A 22839-nucleotide genomic window follows, 5' to 3' on the forward strand; every position below is an offset into this window, starting at 1 on the left:
TCCACCCTGTGGACAGCCTTGAGTGGTGTTCATGATAATAGAATTTGTACCTGTTTGTACCTCTATTTGCCTGCTTTCTAGCATTTTGCCCATCTAGAATGCCAGGGTGTTTCCCACTCCTTTGCGGCTCAGGGCATCTTGTATCCCTGTGTGCGATGTGTTGTCGAATGGTCCTTCGATATCCAAAAACGCGCACAGAGCAATTTTTTTTTTCTATGGCATTCCGTAGTACCTCTGTCAGCTGATACAGAGCAGTTTCAGTTGACCGTCCTGCCCGGTAAGCGTGCTGACAATGATGTAGGGGATTACGCTTTAGAACGTTAGTTCTAATATAGTTGTCTATGACCTTCTTCACCGTTTTGAGTACGAACGATGTTAGGCAAATTGGTCTGAAAGATTTAGGGTGAATAAAGACCACTTTTGCCCGTCTCCATGCCTTGGTATGTATCCCAGTCCTATGTTCCCCTTACCACCCTCAGAAGAGACTCTAAGACAATTTCTAGGCCTCTCTAGATAAGTGCTAGGAAAATACTATCTACTCCGGGAGATTTCAGTGGTTTAAAAATTCCCACTGCCCATCTTAGTCTAGCTTCTGAGAATACCTCTTTTGCTAGTTTCGACATATCGTAAACTTACGAGTGCAAAGACATGTCCAGGCAGATGGTTTCGTCTAGGATCATTATGCGACTGACTACGGACTCACGTAATCTAAAAATACTGCACCCTATAGTGTAATTAGTCTGGTGGTCCGCAGAGAGGAGGGGCAGAAGTTCGATTAGCCAGGCAAGACTGCAGAGTCCCACTAGCACACTGTTCTTTGAATCATTTTAGCTTAGTACTATTATATTTCTTACTAAGCGCCGATCGCCAAACAAAAAATCGTACGTTAAGCTGGAACACCCCCAACCGAAGACCCCACTTCGTTTCAAAGGTTCTCTTGCAGTGGCGGAAGGCTATACAGCCCTTTATAATCCGAATTAAAAATATTAATTTTTTTTATTCTGTGGAATCGTCCAGTATATATTTTTACATAATGCCCGCACCTTAATCAGCTGACTATAAGGATATTGGATCGAGGATATTAAATAGAAAGGACAATTGAAGCACCTGCAGCCTGCTAATTTCCATTCTATATCTACCGCCGCACGTTTCATTCTTTTCGCTATGACGTTACAAATATTCTGAACTTCAACCTGACTGTACTACATACTCAAAATATGTTACGTAAAAAATCGATATTTTAAAATCGTCACACTGTATTACCACCTTAACTTTGGATCCACACCCAAATATTATACTTTGAATTGGAGGATAGAGCCAATCCGTTTAGCCACGGGAGCATCTTGCAGCCCAAGCGCACATCCCGTTCTTCTCCAATATTTTAATTTGCACCCAACTGTAACTTCCATCGCTTCGTCATTGGTGACACATTGTTCGAACACAAGGCCTGCCATAAGGTCAATTGGATGTCTACTAACCGACACCGCACGAACAATCAGGTTGACCACTTCGCGAACAGCAATAGATTTAGGAGTTGTCTTCTGGATGTGCGTAACATAGGAGACGGTGACATCGGCTCCGAAAGGGATCACAATCTGAGGGTTGTATACGTTCCGTTGCGTGTTGCGTCGGTCACTTCTCACAGGGTTAGGGAACTTCGACCTCCCAAGTTAAACATCGACTGCTTGGATCATATCCAACTTTTTTTGCTGATTGAAAGAGAAATATGTATACTGAGTAGCCTGCCTGAGAATATCGATGAACATTTGGCTGCCAACAAAAATGCTCCTATCTCGGATGCTACACAGGTCCACGTCCCGAAGGCATGTCATAAGATCCGGATGACTGCGAAATCGTGGAACGAGTTCAATGAACGGAAGGGGTTGAAGGCTCTATTTACCGCTGCGAGCGCTGATGTTCGTAACGGACTTGATATTAAGAATTCTAAGAAGTTCAGCGTAGTGTACGCCGTGACAAGAGAGAATTTGCTATTCTTCTCATCAGGAAGCGGAAGATGCCACAGATCGCAATTATTTCAGGAATATATTCTGCATCACGAAAGAGATTCCATGTGGTCCTAAACCTTTCAATGGTAATGTAAAGGACGTCGGCGGTCGACTCTCATGCACGATAACGAACAACTGAAGAGGCGGAAAGAACACTTTACCATGGTTCTTAATCTTAACACAGCCGATGTGGGTCCTCCTCTTGTGGATGATATGGTTAGTCCACTGTATCATGTGGATACGAACTCTTCCTCCAAGCAGAAGAAAAATCATTTGCATCATCAATGCACTTAAACGGAGTAAAGCCTTGACGGGGGTTTTGACGGTCTCCCCGCAGAGTTGTTTATCGCTGCACCTGCAGTTACCGCTGATCTGCTGCTTCCGCTCGTGAGGAAATCTTGGGAATCTGAGACCTTTCCCAGAGAAAGGAAAATCCCAAAGAGAGGGCCCCCGTTTTGAGAGTGACATTTGGAGGGGTACCTAAGTACCCCCTGCTGTTGCGAAGATAATAACTAAAATAATTCTGGAACACATAAAAAAACATCTTGAAAATTAGATCGACAGAGAGCAGGTTGGTTTCCGCTCCCGATCTTCTGGCATTGACCAGTTCAACACCCTATGGGTCATTTTGGAGTAATGCACGGAGTTTAGATCTTCGATGCACCTGCTCTTCATTCATTTCGAGAAAGCTTTAAATAGCGTGAATAGGAAATGGATCTGGAGTGCTCTACATAGGAGGGGCATTCCAGAGATATTAGTTTCAGTTTATCAAAGAAACTAATAGTTATTATCAGAACGACATATGATGGCACAAGGCACCGAGGTAAAATCTCGGAAGATTTTGAGGTGCGAAGCGGAGTCCGCCAAGGTTGCATCTTGTCACCGATATTATTTCTTCTTGTTATCGGTGACGTTATTGATAATACCTTGTCCGAAGAACAAATACCCCGATTACACTGATAACATCTGCTTGATCTCTCATCGGGTCGTAGACCTTGAGCAAATGGCTCTGGATTTGGGCTGAAGATAAATACTAACAAAATTAAGGTTCTCAGTTTAACCTGGAATTGCACTCTTCCAATCTGCATTAATTGACAGAGTATTGAAGGCGTCAACACATTTGAATATCTAGGAAACATGGTTTCTGGCGACTGTGGTACCGAACTGGATGTCGCCCGACGCATTAACAGCGCTAGAATCGCGTTCGCAGCAATATCGAAAATACGGAAATGAAGTTATCTCAACACCAAGATCAAGTTGAAACTGTTCTGTGCTAGTGTTCTTTCTGTGTGTGCTTCGGTGCTATATGGGAGTAGCACTTGGCAAGCTTCCGACAACACCTATCTGCGTCATATTATCGGAACGCGCTGCCCTGACACTACCTCAAATAAAATATTTGATCAGAAATGGCGCCGAATAGATCTCACATTAAGGGGTGGGGCGACAGTGCAGTGGAAACCACTCTCCCAAAATGATCAATGAGTATATCGCACTTGGCGTAGAACAGTAGAGGAGCAGTGTCGTCGCCTCAGGCATTTCATAACCCACCAAGCGGAAATTGTTAATATTAATTTACACTCCACTCGCTTACTACTCTGACCCTCGAACATAAAGAAGACTTAGTTCTAGGCCACCCTGTGCATTCTCAGTATTTCACCACCTCACTCAAATATGGTTGCGCCACAGAATGTAACAAAATTTCATGAGAGCACGCAGTCTAAGAGACTCACACGTAGCGATTTTGAGTTAAATTTGATTGGTAACTCCTCATAGGTATGAAATAAGGGTGTAGAAATTTTATTGACATAAAATGTTGATGTGAATGTGTGATTCGTTTGAACTCGATTCAGTAATTTTTCTTCGGAAGCTGTAAACGTCCTCATAGCTTCCGGTTGAATCTAGGTGGAGCAGCGGGAATGTTTGAGAAAAGTGGTCCTGTGGCGCAGCAGTGTTAACCACATTCGAAACTTATTTCGAATGTTGTTAATTCGACTGACAGATGCCACCACCGGTTTCTCCGTGGCGAAGTAAGCCTTTGTTTTTGACTGGAAAAATTCTAGAAAAATAATTGAATTTTTGAGTTAGCTCATGGGTGGTGAATGTTTCCTTTACCCAAATATTCGTCTCATTCATTTAATATATACTTCAACAATCGAAGTAAAAGTTTCAAACTCGCGACCGAGCAGGTCCTTTAATTTTGTCAAACTGATGTTCCTTTTAAGTTTATTGTAAATAATTGAAAATGATGTGACAAATGTAGAAAGCTGTGTTTTGGATTATATTTCTACCTGATTAAATACGGAGACACAACCCGAGACATTTAAAGTCCTATGACACTTGATATCGCCAATAAGTCATCCTCCCAATCTCCATAGGAGTGGTCTTGAATTGCCTTCAACACTGGCAAACCTTTCAACGTGGAGTGGACCGTTGATGGAATAGGGGTTGAAATATGTGCATCAAATAGTGAATTTTATTCTCAGAACCTATCCAACCCAAATATCACTATAATATGCTACTAACATACGTGATTATCAACCGGTACGAATGTGGAAAAATCGTGGAAACAAATTAAAGATACGATTCACAAAGCCGCTTCTGCAGCCCTCGGGTTCGTGGAAAGAAACGCCTCTACTACAAGTTTCTCGACAATAAAAGACGCGCCAATTGGCAAATTTATAAAAATGCCAACCGGGAAGCAAAGAAAACGATCGCTGTCAGCCCAGCGGACCATTACAAAAATCTTTACGATAAACTGGACAGTCGGTGTGGCGAGAGAGATCAGTATCGACATGCCAAAAACTGAAACGAACTCACACAGAATATTGAACATTTCAGTTACGTTAATGACAAGAACGGTATTTTGCTTACCGATCGTCGAGCCGCGACGGATAAATGGCGAGAAAATTTTAATTGATAGTCCCTGAATTCACATAATTCAGGGGAACTCCTGTTGTATCTGCGTTCAGCTCGGTTGTTTGCTGTTGGCCCCCTAGTGGGAGCTTCATCGGGGTTATGGCTGCGTTCAAGCGAACTGAGACGGGTGCCGTACTCCTTAGTTCGCTAGAGATTTAGGTAAGTCCTGCATCCACCAGTAAGAATGTTAAGCCATGCACTCGGTGTAGACCGGTACCGTCGTAGCTTGCTGCGGGGGGCTCCGATTGTGGTCACAAAATCAATCCGTGTCCGAAGAGGACCGTGTGATTAAGTCCACGAGACACGTAACCCACGATGACGTAACTGTCAGCGCAACTGAACTCGAGGAGGCAATAAACCGAATGGGATGAGGGAAAGCCACAGGACCTGACGACCTCGCATCTGAGCTCTGGAAAGCGAAGAGCTGAGACCCAACACTCTGGCTCAGTGAATTTTTTAATCGGATTATTCAGGAAGGTAGAAAACCATCTGACTGGTAAGAAAGTACCAGAGTTCCAGTATGGAAAAAGAAAAGTAATCCAGCAGAATGCTCAAATTACCGTCCCATCCGGTTACTTGACAACCGTTTTCGTGAAATCGTTGAAGAAGCTGGGAATCAAGCCGGATTTGTCAATTTGGCATGCTCTACGACAACACTTAGAAGAACTCGTGCGCTGGGTTCAATTGCTCTGTCACTATCCGAAAAGTAAAGTTCGAAGTATGGCGGGTGTGTTAAAACCACTTCGTGTCTCTGTTGATGTTCATGAAGGAAGCGGCCTCTCACCACTCCTCTTTGTTCTTGTTATGGACATCGTCACACGGGACATTCAACGTCCAGTCCCCTATACTCTGCTTTATGCAGATGATGCTTCCCTCACGGCGAATAGCAAGAATCATGTAACACGGTCTCAAATTGAATCTGAATAAGCTTTTGATGGCCGATCCCCAGACACACAGACACAATCACTGTCAGCGGCAGTAACCTGCCCCGAACGGAACGATTTAAATATCTCGCGTGAATGTTATCAGCCAATGGAGAAGTGCGTTATGAAATTTCTTCACGCATTAACGCATCCTGGATGAAGTAGCGTTCCACAACTGATGTTCTATGTGATCGGCGTACCAAAATTTACCGCAATGTCGTCCATCGTGTCGCTCTCTATGGCTCTGAATATTGGTCGACTATAAAAGACAATAAACGGCATCTTGCGACACGTGACACGCTTTGATCACATCCGAAGTGAGGATATCCGCGGGGGTAAAAATTGCTAGAGAGACGCCTTCGATGGTATGGTCACGTAATTAGCGCTAACGAGAATTCACTTGCCGAAATTGATATAAATATCAAAGCCGATGGTAAACGATCAAAAGGCCAGCCTAAGCAACGGTGGCTTGATACGCTGGATGGGGATTTAAAAGGCTCGAGATTGCATCCAGATTAGGCATTTGATAGAGCCAAATGCCGAAACCGACCACGATGAGCCGACCCCACCTGTGCACGGGACAAAGGCAAAAGAAAAGGAAGAACTAACTACTATTACTAACTCAGTTAATTTGCAGTACCCTTTTGCGGGATTTTGCAGCATCCCAAGGTTTTATACAATGCCACTATCTCATTAAACTGGATAGTCTCATTTGCTGATGGCCCATGTATATACATATGTATTATGAGCGTATTCTTGCTCGCTGTGAATGACATACACAAATGGCATAATTGTATGTACATAGATAAAAATAAAAAATAATATATAATAATCGTTGGCGCAGCAATATAATAGGACCGAGTCCTTGAAGCGTGTTAGAGCACTTCATTCAAAACTATAACATTACACTGGGAGGCAATGTGGTTAGTATTGCGATCACCCTACTCTGATTTGGTTCAGGGACTCATTCACAGCTGAGTTCAATGGTATCCAACTTTCAGTCACGATACATCCCTCTCCGCCATCAGTGAGATTTGAACCGCGACCTTTCATTGCGATAGCCTAAATGCTACTTAAAAATGAGCCTGGGTTCTTTTTTTGTGTCGAAATTGTAGATTCATCTGCTCTGTAGGAGAACATTTTGAAAGCGCTCATTTATTTTTACAATTTTTCAAAATTTGACTGAAGCGCCTAGTGACGTCATCGGGTCAGTGGTTTCAATCTCATCAACGTCAAGTTAAAGTTAAATTAACGTAAATCTTCTTCATATATGTGCATAAATTAATTTGAAGATCAAAAGCTGAAAGCTATCGAGAGGATGCAGTATGGAGGATGTAAATAATGCATATTAACGGCAATTCATTGATTTATAGATGTCTCGTGGTGACGTCACACTCCTTGGGCGCGCGTTTCAGCGCATCGGAAGTTAATTACTTTTCGAAAACTGTTACTACTAGTCTTATTAGACTGCTTTAGAGAAATGATTTACCTCATTTCTCAAAACAAGGCGAGGAGTCTATGATTGAAAAAATTTCGTTTGAAAAATGACTCAACATCTGATCTGGTGATTGTCTGATCAGTTAGTATTTATGAGTATGGAGTCCGAAAGGTTTTATTTTAATTTTTTTCTTTTTTAACTATAAGAAAGATTTCTAATATTGGGTATGACACCACAAAATTTTGCGGAAATCCTACTATCATTGACAAAGTTGTAGACAGTCAAAGGGTTCATAATTCACTTACAAGTGGAACAATCATAAGCGAAGTTCCTCCGCCTTGTTTTGCTCTTACCGCAAACTTTAAACCGCCACTTTTTTTGCACCAAACATCCACACGTTCGCAAGTCCTTTAGTGTTTTTTGAACATGGCAAGCAAATTCCCTTCGATGTAGCAAAAAATCCACATCGCATAGGTGGTAAACGCTTGAAAACCAAAATAAGCCAATCCAAATCCTCTATTCACTCGTTTGAATTTGTGCGGGCTTGTTGAGGTTTGGCTAAAAATGCGGCGTCTGCTTTGTCTGATTTGTCTGTGGTTGCACATTGCAGAAGACACGAAGCATCATCCATATTGACCATTTCTAGCTGTGAGTAGCCGGAATTTCTTCAAAATCCATAATCTGGCAATCAGAGATACAATGCATACAATGAGCTCAAAACCGTTCAAATTGGTTGATATTCATAGAAGTTATTGGCATTTCAACTTTGGCTTCTAATCGCAATTTTCTGACTTTTTTACTGAACTTATAATCATTCAACAATGCCTGACGGCAAGACCGCTTCCATTAAGAGGATAAATTTCAAGTACGCACGTCATTTTCGGGACTTTTATTCATTTCACGCAGAGCGTGGGACCTAATTTCGTACCAATTGTCTAATCATTGTCCTTATTTACATCCAATCTATTTCCACCTTCTGTTGCGTAATATTCCTTCACTTTATAGGGTATGTGGAAGCAGTGGTTGTTAATTATGCACTATTTAGCATAAGTGGACACTTGCGGAGACTAGTTTCAAACAGCCATGAACTTCATGCTGTATTGCAATGATACTAACTAGAAACAATGTATTTATATAAAAGCTGCTTGCGTGGTTTTTAACACGTTTTGGAATTACATTATCGACTGAATTAAAGGTATATTCACCTAGAATGTCGCAAACACATTACACATTTTCCTAATTTCCACACACAGCAAGCGTAATAAATTATCGGGTAGGAAATGAATGTCGTTTCTGAGGTTTCGTGGAAATTGGTTCCTATTTGCGTTTTGTATCTTGCAGATAGAACCTGCTCGAAGGATATGCAAAATATTTGAAGCACCTCAAAGACCAAGAAGATATTCGAAGCTTGTAGAATTTGGTTTCTGATTTATTTCAAATTGCACTATTTGCTAATAATAGACCTAATACCGAAAACTAGCAGTTTCAAATATGGTGGGTTTGCCTCTTATATTGACTTCTGGCTACGCATATAACCAGGCATACTGCAAACCGGTATTAATGATATTAATATTTACTACAAACTTTTTGTATTAATTACGCCTAATTCCGACGGAAAATTTATTTATTTCCAGAAGTTTACATAGTAACAATTATATAAAGTGGAAATAACTACTGTAGTAAATCCTACAGAGATACGCGTAGTTATCTGTATGTAAGTTGGAAGTTGCAATACCGGAAACTCGCCCTTCACGTATTCGTGTTTTGTGTTCATCTTATGTGAGGAACTCTCTATGCACGTTTTTCCATCCCTTCATAGCTAAGAAGAACTCCAGACATCCCGGTTTTGCGCCGAGGTCCACCAATTCGATATCCCTAAAAGCTGTCTGGCGTCCTGACCTACGCCATCGCTCCATCTTAGGCATCATAGATATTGCCCTTATAGACTTTCCGGGTGGGATCATCCTCATCCATACCGATTAAGTCACCCGTCCACCGTAACCTATTTAGCGGTATTTGTCCATCCTCATATAATAAGAATAATAATAGTCTGCCGTGGAGCGGATGAACCTGCCTCGTGACATCGGAGGTAAGGGCGTAGTTGACGTGACGGCACAACATCATCGCCAAGTCGACTCGCTGCGCGCTTATTTTTACAGCAAAGAGCAGGCGAATCCCTTGCATGCAGTTGTATCTAAGGCAGACTGTAAACGAACTCCACTTAACTTGAAGGATCAATTTTTCAATCCTCTGAGTGGGGTGAAGTCGGACCAAGAGCGGCTCGATGAATGGAAGTCGAAGGCAATGCATGGTAAACACTTCACGTGTCTTTGTTGAGACGGAGGGTTCATTCAGGACAGCGCAGTCGCCACCCGAGCTAATAAAAAGCTCATCACGAATGAACGAGTGCAGAACGACCAATGCAGAATGTGTGGTTCGGCGTTAGAGACGTTGGACGATCTCATTTCTAGCACCACACACACAACAAGCCTGACGTACTGTTAGTTGACAAGACGGGTCGCCCCGCGTATATTATTGATGTTACTATCCCCCATAATAGCAACATTGAACAGAAATACGTGGAGAAGACGGTGAACTGTGAGAAATTGGGCGTCTCAAGCGAGTGCTTGTAGGTCCCATAATATTGACAGCTACAGGTATTGTACCTAAATTCCTCACGGCTTCCCTTGATGTCCTGGCACTTTTACACAATCTGGTTCAAACCATGAAGAAGTACACCATTCTGCATACGTGCACGATGTTGCGGAAAGTTCTCGACGGATTCTCCTATTGACCTACCACCAGCCACTACCACCAGCGCCCCTTTATAATTTTAGTAGGCAGGATCGTCCGAGCCTAAATGCTTGGCACTTAGTGCTACGAGTAGTATTAGGTAAAATCCGGCATCTGTCAAGATTGTGACAACTCGGAAATAATCGTTGCCGCCACAATCCGTATTGGATCCAGGTCTTCAATTCATTCAAGACCATAACGGTATACTACAGTATATTGTAGGAGGCAATGTGGTCAGCACTGCGCTCGCGCGAGATTATTAGCCTGATTTGACTCAGGTATTCACAGTTGAGTTGACTGGTATCCGACATCCGGTCACGACAACAAATCCCTCTGCTACTAGTGATATTTGAACTGCGACCTATGTAAATTAATCGCTCTCATCTGAATATTTCACTTTTTACTCCATGTACCAAAGCATACATATGTACATAATATAAATACAAAAGGTGACTACTGCTGGTACTATTGTAGATATACATATATCCATCTGGATGAGACCCAGAAACTTAATCAACATATGCATATATGCATATTGATACTTCTATCTTCAGTAATTGATTTGGATTTACAAATAACTAAAACAGGTCGGGAAACCAGAAGCTCGACGCTTCAAGTGCTCTGTGAGCATATTTGCGTGCAGAACTATCCCATTTGTACGTAGCCCGTTATGTATATGCATTTAGCATGTCTGACCCCACTTTAGTGTGATATTGATATTTAGTTGCAATAAATTTACACCGCAAAGTCAAATTTGAGCTACTGTAACTTTGTTAGTAATAGTATGATTTTGATCAAGCTTGGGTATAATGTGGTTCATATTATATTTTATACTACTACCGACTTTTATAACGTTGAGATAAACTTAAGGGGGGTTTTTACTCAATTTCCCCAAAAATATGATAATACGCTATTATTAACTTAATTTGAACAGATATCTATGTGGAGAGTATTTTGAGGCCTGGACACCATAGAGAGGCTTCATGATTTTTTTCAGATTTTTCGGTTGGATAGTTTCTGAGAATGGGTCCGTTAAAGAAATCATCATTTTCCACCCCTCCCACTCCCCGCTTTTCTAACAGATCTCAAAACTAATACCGGTTTCGCAGAGTACTAATCGAGACCTTTCATTTGATACACAAGATGACTATATTAGGTGGAAAAAAATTTTACTCCCCCCTTTCACATGTATGGGAACCCCCTAAATCTCAATGTAGAAGGATATCACTCACTGCATGTCTGGGCGTTCATAGTTCCCACCTCCTCACCAAATTTAGTGTGGATCGGTGTAGCCGTTTCTGAGAAAAGTGCGTGTGACAGACGGACAGACAGACATTGAACCGATTTTAATAAGGTTTTGTTTTGCAACCTTACAAACCAAAAAAGGGAAACTAAAATGCGCCCGCCTACATGTGATCTCATCTTATATGATGATACAACACGTGTTGCAGTGCAATAAATTCACGTCGAATTCAACACCTCTATAATTTTGTTAGTGATAGTTATTTCAAAAGTATCCAAAATTATGTCCTATATTGTCACTTAACTGTTGCCAAATCTTGAACTTCTAGGATGAAATTAAAAAGGGGTGGAGATTTCGGATAAATTTCTAAAATATGGCAATATGCTATTATTAACTTTATTTAAGCAGATATCGGAGTGGGAGTATTAATCAGGCCTTTTCATTTGATATGTTACATGTCCATATTCTGTGATCAAAATTTTGTAACCCCTTTCAAGTGTATTGAGAGCCGCCACGACTCTACAAGATGCACCCCTAGCCGTTTTTGCCTCTGACATCGCAGTAGGTGCTGCTCTTCACCAAAAGGTAAATCAGGTCTGGCAACCGCTGAACTTCTTCTCTAAGCAGTTGAACCCTGCTCAACGGAACTACAGTATCTACGATCGCGAACTGCTCGCCGCGTACTTGAGCATCAAATACTTACGCTTTTAACGGTTGTTTCAAAACGAAATAAAGCTTCTCCAAATTTCAGTCTTAATCCATGAAAGAATTAAATGAGAGAACAAAATCCATAAATTTTAATTCACTTTATCTGAACATTTACGTTTTAGAAACTAAAAACAAAAATTAAAACATATTCTAAACGTAAGCGAGGCTTGACTTGGTAAGAATTCAGTTGTGTTCACCGCCGCGGTTGGAGGCAGAAGAGACCGGCTTATTTCCATGCGGTCTTTTCTGTCCCAATCAACTGGCACTTTCTCACCGCTAATCTTCCACTCCCATGGCGAGTTCTAAAATGGGTGGAGAGTGGAGAGTTCCGCGCCATCTACCCGTCCGCACCCGCAACATTCGAAATAAATTTCAAATGCTGCGGATCCTGTCCACGCCACACGCTTCTCCTTAGAAGGCAGGCCGTTCACAGTGTTCACGGACCATAAGCCTCTCACGTATGCTTTGGAACAACAGCCCACTCAACTTTGACAGCTGAACTTTATAAACCAGTTTACGTCAGACATCCAGCCCGTGTCCGGCAAGGACAACATAGTTGCTGACACTTTGTCTCGTGTCTCCGAGGTTAACATCCCCGCCTCACTCGACTTCTCGGCTATTACCAAGGCGCAGTGGGATGACGCAAGTACTTCAGAGCCTCAAATCCAACCCCAGATACACATTTCGGGAGTTGTCCATCTTCGGCTCGAACCTCTCTCTCTACTGCGAAGGACTTCGGAAAAGGGACCTCGGCCATACATTCCGGCCACCTTTCGCAAGGAGGTGTTCCACGCGGTTCACAATTTAGCGCATCCAGGCATCAGGAGGACAAATCGGTTAGTCACCGATAAATACTTCTGGCCCTCCATGAACAAGGATGTCAATTTCCTGGGCCAGAGAGTGCATCGCATGCCAAAGTGTAAAGTCACCAGGTATGTAAGGAGAGAAGGTGGGCTCATTTCCCCGCACTACCAAGCGGTTTCACACAATACACCTCGACATAGTAGGGCCTTTACGAAACTCACACGGTTACAAGTATTGCCTTATAATCATCGACAGGTTTACGCGGTGGCCTGACGCAATACCTCTGAAAGATATTACTGGCGCAATATTGTGCCGAAGCCCTCTGTCGAGAGTGGATACCTCGCTTGGCGTCCCTGCAGTGGTCATCACTGACCGGCGAATGCAATTTGAGTCCACCCTTTTTTCAGAGTTAGGCAAACTCCTGGGTTTCAAACGCCAGCGGAATACTGCATACCACCGGCAATCCAACGGGATGATAGAACGCTGAAATCCGCCATTATGGCACACGACGATCCGTCCTGGACCCAAGACTTGCCTCTCGTCCTACTCGACCTACGAACAACCCGCCGAGAGGAGTTTGCTACCAGCCCCGCGGAGCTGGTATACGGGGAGAGCCAAAGGCTCCCAAGAGCTCCGGTCTTCGACAAGAGATCGGGTCTCACAGAGTTGGGATTGCTGCGCTTGCTGAGGGACAATCTTCGATGCATCGAAGCCACACCTCCCACCCAACACTCCTCCGCGACTGCCTGCGCGCCCAGGGAACTGAACACGTGCACGCACGTCCTGGTCACGACGGATGCCGTCCGGAAGCCGCTGCAACCTCCATATGAAGGCTCGTACCGTGTTCACGAGCGTGGAGAGCATTCCTTCCAGCTCGAGATCGGAGGACACAAAAGGGCGGTCTCCTTATCTAGGCTGAAGCCCGTGTGCGCCCCAAACAACGTCGCGTTCGCTTCGCAGAATGATTGGGATCGCAGTTCTGGATTTAGTCATTGAAACCCCTAGGTTTCATCTGAGGGCGGAGTGATGTGGCGCAGCAGGGTCTCTTTTGCTTCGGCTCTCAAGGCGAGAACACGTTTTGCTTTATTAGAAACCCAAAAGTTAAAAAAAATAAATAAATTTTTATCAGTCACTTGAACAGCTCTTTGGTTTGCCAGATTTCAACCTGCATTTGTCTCGAAACGGATTTGGCATTATTTAATCAGTTTAGGTGCTCATAAATTAAGTGGTGCACGATTCCCAGTGCGAATATTGCGTGAGTAAAGTGTAAGACACTAATACTTCTTGACGCTATTTCATACTTGGACGGCTTTGTAGCTATTTCCTTTCGACTTCGATGTTCAGACTTTGGTAAGTAATTTCCCCAAGATTGGTGCAACCCTATATCGATAACGAGTGTCCTCGGCACATATTTTGGATTTGAGGTGTAAATTGATGCGTCCATCAATGAAACAATTTTAAATCGCAGTTCACAGCTGGTAGATAGTATTTATCCCAAATATTTAAATTGCAGTTTTGGGCAGGTCTGGCAGGTCACTGCTTCATATGAATCGGTCAACAAAAATTATGTTTTCGGTCTTTTTAGCTTGATTCAAAAATTTTTCGAGATTCGTAATAACCAGCAGTCGCATAGCAAAGATTATTTCTTCTCTCACAAAGTCGCCAAAAAGGCCAGTACGGTCCTCATGAGCTCCCCAACACACAGCATTGTTCGACAGATGCAAATCAACAAATCGATGCCAGAGACAATTCTCGTGTTTGCCGTGCATTGTTTTCGACTTCCATTCATGAACCCGCTCTTGGTCTGACTTCACGTCATTCATAGGATTGAAAGACCGATCCTTCAAGTAACTGGAAGTCAGTCTGCAATCTGTTTTACATACAGCCCCATTCAAAGGACTCATCTACTCTTTGCTGTAAAAATAAGTGCGAAGCGAATCGACTTGAGGGTAATGTTCTGCAGCCACGTTAAGCACGCCCCTACCTCCGATGTCCGATGAATTTGATTCATCCGCTTCACGACAGTGTTTCGATAATACATTCGGAATTTGAACACAGTAGTCCGTATCCACCGTTGGATGTTTTCAAAATCGGTCTTCATCCACAGCTCTTTTATTATTTCTTGTTTTATTCTTTAAAAGAAATAAAACTTTAGCTTAGAGTAGTCTAGAGACACCACTTCTCTTATCTTGTATAGCTTATTTATTATTTATGTTAGTCTACTAAAAAGTAGCTGAAGAATTCAACAGAAAATATGCACACAAAAATGATGCCCTGTCAGTTGAAGCTCAAAATTACAGTCAAAGTCTTCTCTGCTTCTCGTAAGAGGCGACTGAAAGGGTAGGGATTTGTGGATTATCAACCTGCAAATTTTGAAATTTTATTCCTACCGAAATGACGTGGTTCCACGGACGGCAAAAACCTTTGGCTATCGAAAACGAAATGTGATTGATTTCTGGAATTTGCGTACGCTTCTCGACAATGGTAACAAGAGTCTTCAAAATGCTGGTTTTCTCCAATTCGAGTGAGAATTCCAACCATATAAGCTAGACATTGTGGGCCTAGGCGATATAAGATGGTGGTACTCTGGGGAGTACTCTCACTCTTGAGGCAATGTTCTTTTGTACCCTGAAAAGCCGAGTTGTAGCAGGCGCGAATCCGGTGCCGGACCTGGGGGTGGGTTTCTGACAGACTTTCTATTGCAAGATGCCGGCCTAGGTTAAGGAGGAAATAAAAAAAATACTTCAACACAGTTGTTAACCGGTGGGATTCCGTCCTATTCCTCCAAACAGAAAAGACATCATTTCCGCCGTCAATGCATTTGGACGAAGTAGAACCACTGGGCTATACAGGCTCCTCACAAAATTATTTATTTACCACACCTGCAGTCACCGCAGATCTGATGCTAAGGAATGCATGACCTTTCCTAAGGAATGGAAAAAGGGAATGATTGTTAATATTCTGAGTGTGACAATTGGAGGGGTGCCTAAGTGTTCCCTCCCGTCGCAAAAATAATAACTAAAATAATTTTTGAACGTATCATAGAAACTTTCGATAAAAGAGTGCAGCTATTATAGAAATACTACAATTGTTGAGTACCGTCTATAAGTTATTGTCCGCTATCTTGCTCGGTCGGATAGCCCCATATGCCCAGAACACCATTCGGCCCATACCAAAGAGGTTTCACTCCAGGCAAATCAGCGACAGATTAGATTTTCTTTCTGCAGCAAGCGATGGAAAAACTATTGGAATATGGACATCAGTTGCACCATCTTTTCGTCGACGTTAAGGCCGCCGATAATAGTATAGCCAGGGTCAAACTGTACACGGCCATGAAAACCTAGCCCTGGAAAAAGTGATCTGCGATGCTGCGATAAATGCGAGAGGCACCATCCTCTTTAAGTCGAAGCAACTATTGACCTACGCTGACGATGTCGACATCATGGGAAGAACGTTCCGAGACGTACAAACTGCCTTCACCCAGATCGAGCAGGCAGCGCGGTATCTTGGGTGGGACATCAATGAAGGCAAGACGAAATATATGGGTATAACGTCAAGAAGAAACCCTACCAATCAACAACCTCAAATCGCACTGGTCAAACGAAAGAAACGAAGTTGATAACTTTTTCTATCTAGAGTCGAAAATCATAACCGATAACAAATATGATGATGAAACGGTTGTTGGCAGCCAACAGAGCCTATTTCAGCTTACAAAAACTATTCCCGTCCGAAACGTCCTCACCATAAGGTCAAAGCCCTTACTGTACAAGACAATGATCTTGCCAGTTTTGGAGACTTGGGTTCTTAGCAAGAAAAATTGTGAACTCTTGGATTTTTGGCCCCCTACATGAGGATGGACGATTCCATAGCCTACATAACGACAAAATCTATGAGCGATACCATGACCGTGCGGTTGTGAATAAAATACAATTAGTTGCGGCAATATATTATAATTTTGGCAATATCTATGATAGAAAAAGAAGACGAGGCAGTGATGGCGTAGGCCTAGGATGCCAGACAGCTTTAAGGGTATGGAATTTGTGAACCCTGACACATGATGGCGAAAACATAGAAGGCATACGTCGGAGCCAAAAAATTACAACTAAGTTTCAAAACGAATAATTTACACTTGAATCAGTAAGTATCTTAATGGGCTTAATCAAAGTACTGTGAACGATAACCGATGCCCATTGGCACTACAGAATTCGAAGATCCGTGCGGAACAAAAAATCCCAAATCTCCGGGATGAACTTGCTAATCTAATGGACAGGTATAAAAGGAGGGTGGTAAATAGCTTAAATAAACTGACTGCCTCCTAAAATTCAAAGTATAAAGGGGTTCATGCGAAGCGATTATTATATTACCTACTCTGAATTACTCTAGTAATCATACTGCATTAAAGACTTATACTATTACCACTTGTGTTTAAGATCTGATAGTTAGTTATTCATACAGATAATAGAAGATGCAAGACGCAGGTTGCAGGTGCACTACTAACAGATGGATAGCAATAAAATTTCAATAAAAGTTACATAAAATGGATGCAGCAATATAAATTTTTGAAGCACTGTATATTTTGAAACCATTCCCTTTGCTTTCCAAAGCATAATATTCTTCACCTGATTGGGCGAAAGAGTGACGTGAGTAAACCATACTTTAGTGTACGATTCCGAGGATATCCCTTGGAATTCTCTACCCACTCTAGCAAACAGATGATCTATCCCAAAAAAAGATAGAGATGAAGCAAATATTTAGATCCCGCATTGTGAAAACCAGCAGCTTTTAGGTGCTAAACCACATTATCCCAGTTAGAAACCTAATTTTATTTTAATTTGTAAGCGCCCTTCTTCCTGCTGCAGGTTTGTCACTTACGCAGCAGTTATAATGAAGTCAATATCAGGGCAGGAAGGATACACATGGAAAACTATGACACAACACTCCAAGGCAGACATGCGAAATAAAAATGTATCCTCCGCCAAGCAGGACAATTTCTTCATATTTTTCATATTTCCTTCTTCTAGAAAACACAAACTGTAAAGAGAAATTGCGAGTTTGTTTTACACACACAAAATTTGGGTTTATTCTCTAAATATAAATAACCTGTTCACATTAAGTACTACTAAGTTTAATTTACCTCACGTACTCAATGCATACGGTTTAATTTAATAATAGTTTTTTAAGGATGATGTGTAATAGCCAGAATCGGCAACAGTAGTAAATTGCGAAGTCGATAGCCTTCATGCTGAAATGAAAAAACGTCTTTATGGAAAGCTGCGGGATTTCATCACTATCTTACATTTTGACTCTTCTTATAGACTGGGGAATCGTGTTATCACCTTCTCGCAATATATATCTTCGGCATCCTAAGACCGTCGTGCGAGCAAACCGATCCAGTGACTGGGCGTACGTTATGTCCACCCGGAAGTCTTCGCTGAAAAAGACAAATAAAAACCATAAAGCAATCTCCAGTCCTAGGGAATCGTCCGTTTTATTTACTTCTGTTTAAATCCTCCCGTAGAATGAAGCAACCGCGAATTAAATATGTATTCGTTCCACAGGAAGAATCCGTAGCTCATTTGGGTTGCCAACGCCCTCCGCTGAATATAAAGCAGGAAAGGCTTTCGACCAGAGAATTTTATTAGCGCGTCGAACAGGATTGCTGGCATAACTTGCAGCAGATAGAACTAGAAGTAAACACGCATTTGAGAAAAACATTATTTAAATTTTGTAAGTCCGCATCAGGATAATCGGAAAACATCTCCTATCTCAAATGATTTCTAAGAGTTTGATACTAACCCTTCTGGATGTTTTTTCTGACTTACTAGTTCTGACAATAAACGTCGTATTTAAGATATGTACATTAACCTTTCTGCTATTTTGAAAATTCTCTCTGCTAGGACTCTCACATGTCTCCATGATATCCTCGAACTAATTAATGACCAAGGAGTGACAGTGGAGTAAGTAGTCGTATTCGATAAGGTATCGGTTATTGAAAGACCCACTATATTGGCTCATACGTTGTTAGAATCTGCTTCATTTCCAGCCTTTCTTAGTTGGAGCATTTTTTCTTATTAAACATAACCATGGTGGTTTGGGAATTCTGGGATTTCCGGGAATGGGACTTTTTCTTTGTTGAAGAGGCTTGAATGTACGAAAAGTGATAAATAAGAGTAAATAAAGTTAATGAATATCACCACCACTTGAAGAATCGTTCGACACTGTCGTCAACAGAAACAACATTATCTAGATATACAAATTCTGGGACGCCGCAGGGTAGTCGAGGTATTTGAAAAAATATGAAATTTGAAGCAGCCAAAGCAGCGTGACAAACACTCTCGAAACCAATAAGAAAAAGTGTTGGTGACAAAATGTAACCCTGACGCACTCCGCTTCCGACTTCATCTAAGATTCTACCTAGATATAGCACGTGACATTTTGGGCCATCATATGTCGCTCTAGTAATAGTTATTGGTTTCCCCGTAAAGCCCCTCCTAAGTGGAGTTTTGCAGATAAAATCCCTGATCAGGATGTCGAAAGCTTTATCGAAATCGACGAAAAGCAAGCGGAATTGTGATCTGAACTCCAGGTGGTGTTAATGTGGTCAGTAAAGAAGGATGTATAGCCAAAGATGAAATCAATCTGCTTCCTGTCGATCGAGCCGGTCGAGGCGGTCCCTCTGTATAACTTTGTTGTGAAACTGTTGCAGAATGTACTGAGCTGTTATACAGATGCTGTTACTAGGAAACAGAAATCAAAAAAGAACAAGTCGAAAACCGGAAGCTCGGCGCCTTAGGTGTGAAAGATTTTGTTAATTTTTTATGGAAGAAAATTTGGGTACACGATGGTCCCATTTATTGATAGTCGACAGTGTATATACGTTGAATATACCCGATTTTGTACTGACAGTTGTAGTGTCTGCGGGTTTACGACATATGCAACATGTCATTTGTCTTGCCCAGGGACAATCTAAAGAAAGAATGCATTTAGTAACGTACAGTATTTCTTCAAGTGGTGGTGATATTCATTAACTTTATTTACTCTTATTTATCACTTTTCGTACATTCAAGCCTCTTCAACAAAGAAAAAGTCCCATTCCCGGAAATCCCAGAATTCTCAAACCACCATGGTTATGTTTAATAAGAAAAAATGCTCCAACTAAGAAAGGCTGGAAATGAAGCAGATTCCAACAACATATGAGCCAATGTCTCTTAGTCCACTATTATCAATTTCCTAATTTCCATCCCGACATTCACTTATATCAAAAATTTAATATTTAAAATGATTAATTTTATTTATTTAAAAAAAACCCAATATTTCCAACCTTTCTCCTTGACTCTAAAATCCATTTTCATTTAAAAAAAAAATCAATTTTTACATAGTATTAATTCCCTAATATAGGCTGAACGTGATCGGACAAAAGGAAAGTTATAGCTGGGCTAAAGTACATGTAGCAATACGAAAAAATTGACCGCATACAGCATGATGAAACTTACCATTCTGGCTATAAACAACCTAGAAGTACACTAGAAGTGGCCCTTCTACATTTGGCAAGGCCACATTCGCGTACCTTTTCACAAGTATATTCTATGCACCACTTCGTTTTTTCCATCGCGGTGCCAAACCGGCACCGTTTAATGTGACCTTAACAGCATTGATTGCTTCGCGTGAAGAATCTCAGAATCTTCAAGTTACTTTGCGGCCGCAACCTGTGCTATGTCATTGGCGTGTCCCACCACTGTCGGCCTCCTCCGGAATCGCAAGATTATACATGATGTTCCACAGCAGTGGTCCCAATACGGAGTCTCGTGAGTCACCCGTGGGGACCCATGGTCAATCAGTTCATATTATACCAGAGCGTCCTGTTCTTGCAAGTGACTGTTGACAATAGCAGCGACATACGTGAGAACACCAATCATCGCCACGGCCTTCTACATGGAGCTCTAATTGACCCAGTTGAAAGTATTCTTCATGCTCAGGGTTACCACCACGCAATATTTTCGAGTACCACCCTATCCGTGAATCGCTTTCTCAGCCAAGCCACTATCCAATTTAGCAGCATCAATAGTTAATCTCGCTTTGCGAAATCCATTCTGCCGATCTGAGAGACCTCCTTGGCGCTCAACAACCGGGAGCAATCTATTAGAGATTCCTCACTCAAACATTTTACCCATAGTACCTAGAAGACATATAGATCTATAGGAGGATGGCTTACCTAGAGGTTTGCCAACTTTAGGTAGCAGAATTTTTATCACTATCTATCTATCTATACTGCAGGAAATTTCGCTTTCGACATGCACGCTTCTAAGAACTCAGCGACTTGGATTTCATGTCTAACTTACGGGTCCTATTAGGAATTCCGTCCAGGCCCTGAACTTTGTTGTCACCTATTCTACCGCAGATCTCCAACAACTTGTCTGCAGTTATTGACGAAATTGCCATCACATTGAGAAATCTCTGAAAGGTGTCATCGCCCCTCTCTTGTAGAGGGAAAAATTCCTGAATGATTCTTTTACAAAAGCGTAGGGCTCCTGATCTGCCGAGATAACCGGCCTTTAAGTCGTCCCATAACCATTATATAGGCGGTCCTCTAAGAGTTGATATCCGCCTCCGAGGAGATCTCCTTAAAACATACCCTCTTGCCTACATTGTATGGCGACTGATAATCGCATTGAGGTCGTTTCAGCAGTGTCCGTAAACTTTTCTCAAACTCATAATGGATTCTTCCTCCAATTCCTCGAGCTAGAACTGCTTCTCCAAGACAGTGCGAATTTCTCCCCAAGTGAATTCCTCAGTTGGTTACGAAAGCCGTCAGTTTTGCAGAAACTGAATTTTTCCAACTGAAACATGAGAACTCAGAAAGGCGTTCTTCGGATTTTTTGACACCCCCTGGATTTTTAAGGTTAGAATCAGCTCTGACCTTTTTAAGTATCTGGAGATAACATCATTCAAACTTCGCAAAGCTATACCTTATATTATTCCTTATATGAGTACCAAATCTCGTACTTCTAGAAAGAAATTATGGGAGGTTTTGAGCAGATATCGGAATGGAATGAATTTTGAAGCCTAGATTTCGTGTAGATACATCATTGTAATTTTTCAGATTTTTCAGCTAGATAGGTTCTGAAAACGAAACCTGCTTCACTTTTTGGGGTACACATGTTGAATCCTGACTCCCCTGCGTTTCATCCAATATAAAAAATAAGGTTAGTTTTAAAATGTACTAACCGAGCCCTCATCTGATATCCCACATGTCCATATTATTCGAAAAAAAATTAAAATTGTATACCCTCCTTTTACATGTATGAGGACCCCCTCTTAAACTCAACACAAAATGGCGTTAGACCACAACTTCTGGCTTTGTTTCACATTAAACCTTAAAAACCCGTTAAATAACCCTTCTTGTCGAAAAATACCTCAGAACCACCTTTCCGCAAAAAAAAAAATTCCCTAAGCTTCAGTTTTCAAAGTAAGACGTCACAGCATAAAAGGATGACGAAATTGACCGTGAAGGCCCGCCGACAAATCTTAAAGCTCCATCGAAGCACTACTGTCGATATATGCTTGCACGCCTGTGTGCTCGAAAGGCTCGGGAATATGGGAGGGCCATCGAAGCACTTCGATCCCTCACGGGTTATTACACAAAATTCACTGTGTCTCAGGGTGCGGACCCACGTAGACGAGCCTGAAAAATATGTCAAATATGGGAATTCGCATGCACCTATCGATATGCCAACACAAGAGATAAACCTAAAAATTGAAATAAACAAGTCGGAATACCGGAAGCGCGCGCTTCATGTATAAAAGTTTTGTGTTCATCTTATGTGAAAAACTTCTACGCACATATTTCCATCCCCATGTGGCTACAAATCCAACATCATAAAAACAAAAAACAGATTATCCTCACCCTAAACAACAGACTGCCTATTACCGAATACGTAGATACAGATGCACGTACATAAATTTGTATTATGTATACCCCTGGTTTAATGTACAAATATATCTATCTGA

The 22839-nt window shown here is 41.8% G+C and overlaps 1 protein-coding gene across 1 annotated transcript in view; it reads right to left on the reverse strand.

Moving 5' to 3' along the window:
- Positions 1–17893: 17893 nt before the first annotated feature.
- LOC119661626 (fatty acyl-CoA reductase 1-like) overlaps positions 17894–22839 on the reverse strand; it is a 70399-nt gene continuing 65453 nt past the window's right edge. The window contains exons 10-12 of the mRNA XM_038071046.1: positions 18328–18515; positions 18128–18262; positions 17894–18073 (exon numbers count right to left, since the gene is read on the reverse strand). Of these exons, the coding sequence (XP_037926974.1) occupies positions 17989–18073; positions 18128–18262; positions 18328–18515 (408 nt within the window). The 3' untranslated portion in view covers positions 17894–17988. The remainder of the gene's footprint in view (positions 18074–18127; positions 18263–18327; positions 18516–22839) is intronic.

The sequence above is a fragment of the Hermetia illucens genome, chromosome 1 (assembly GCF_905115235.1).
Source record: "Hermetia illucens chromosome 1, iHerIll2.2.curated.20191125, whole genome shotgun sequence".
NCBI classification, from domain to species: domain Eukaryota; kingdom Metazoa; phylum Arthropoda; class Insecta; order Diptera; family Stratiomyidae; genus Hermetia; species Hermetia illucens.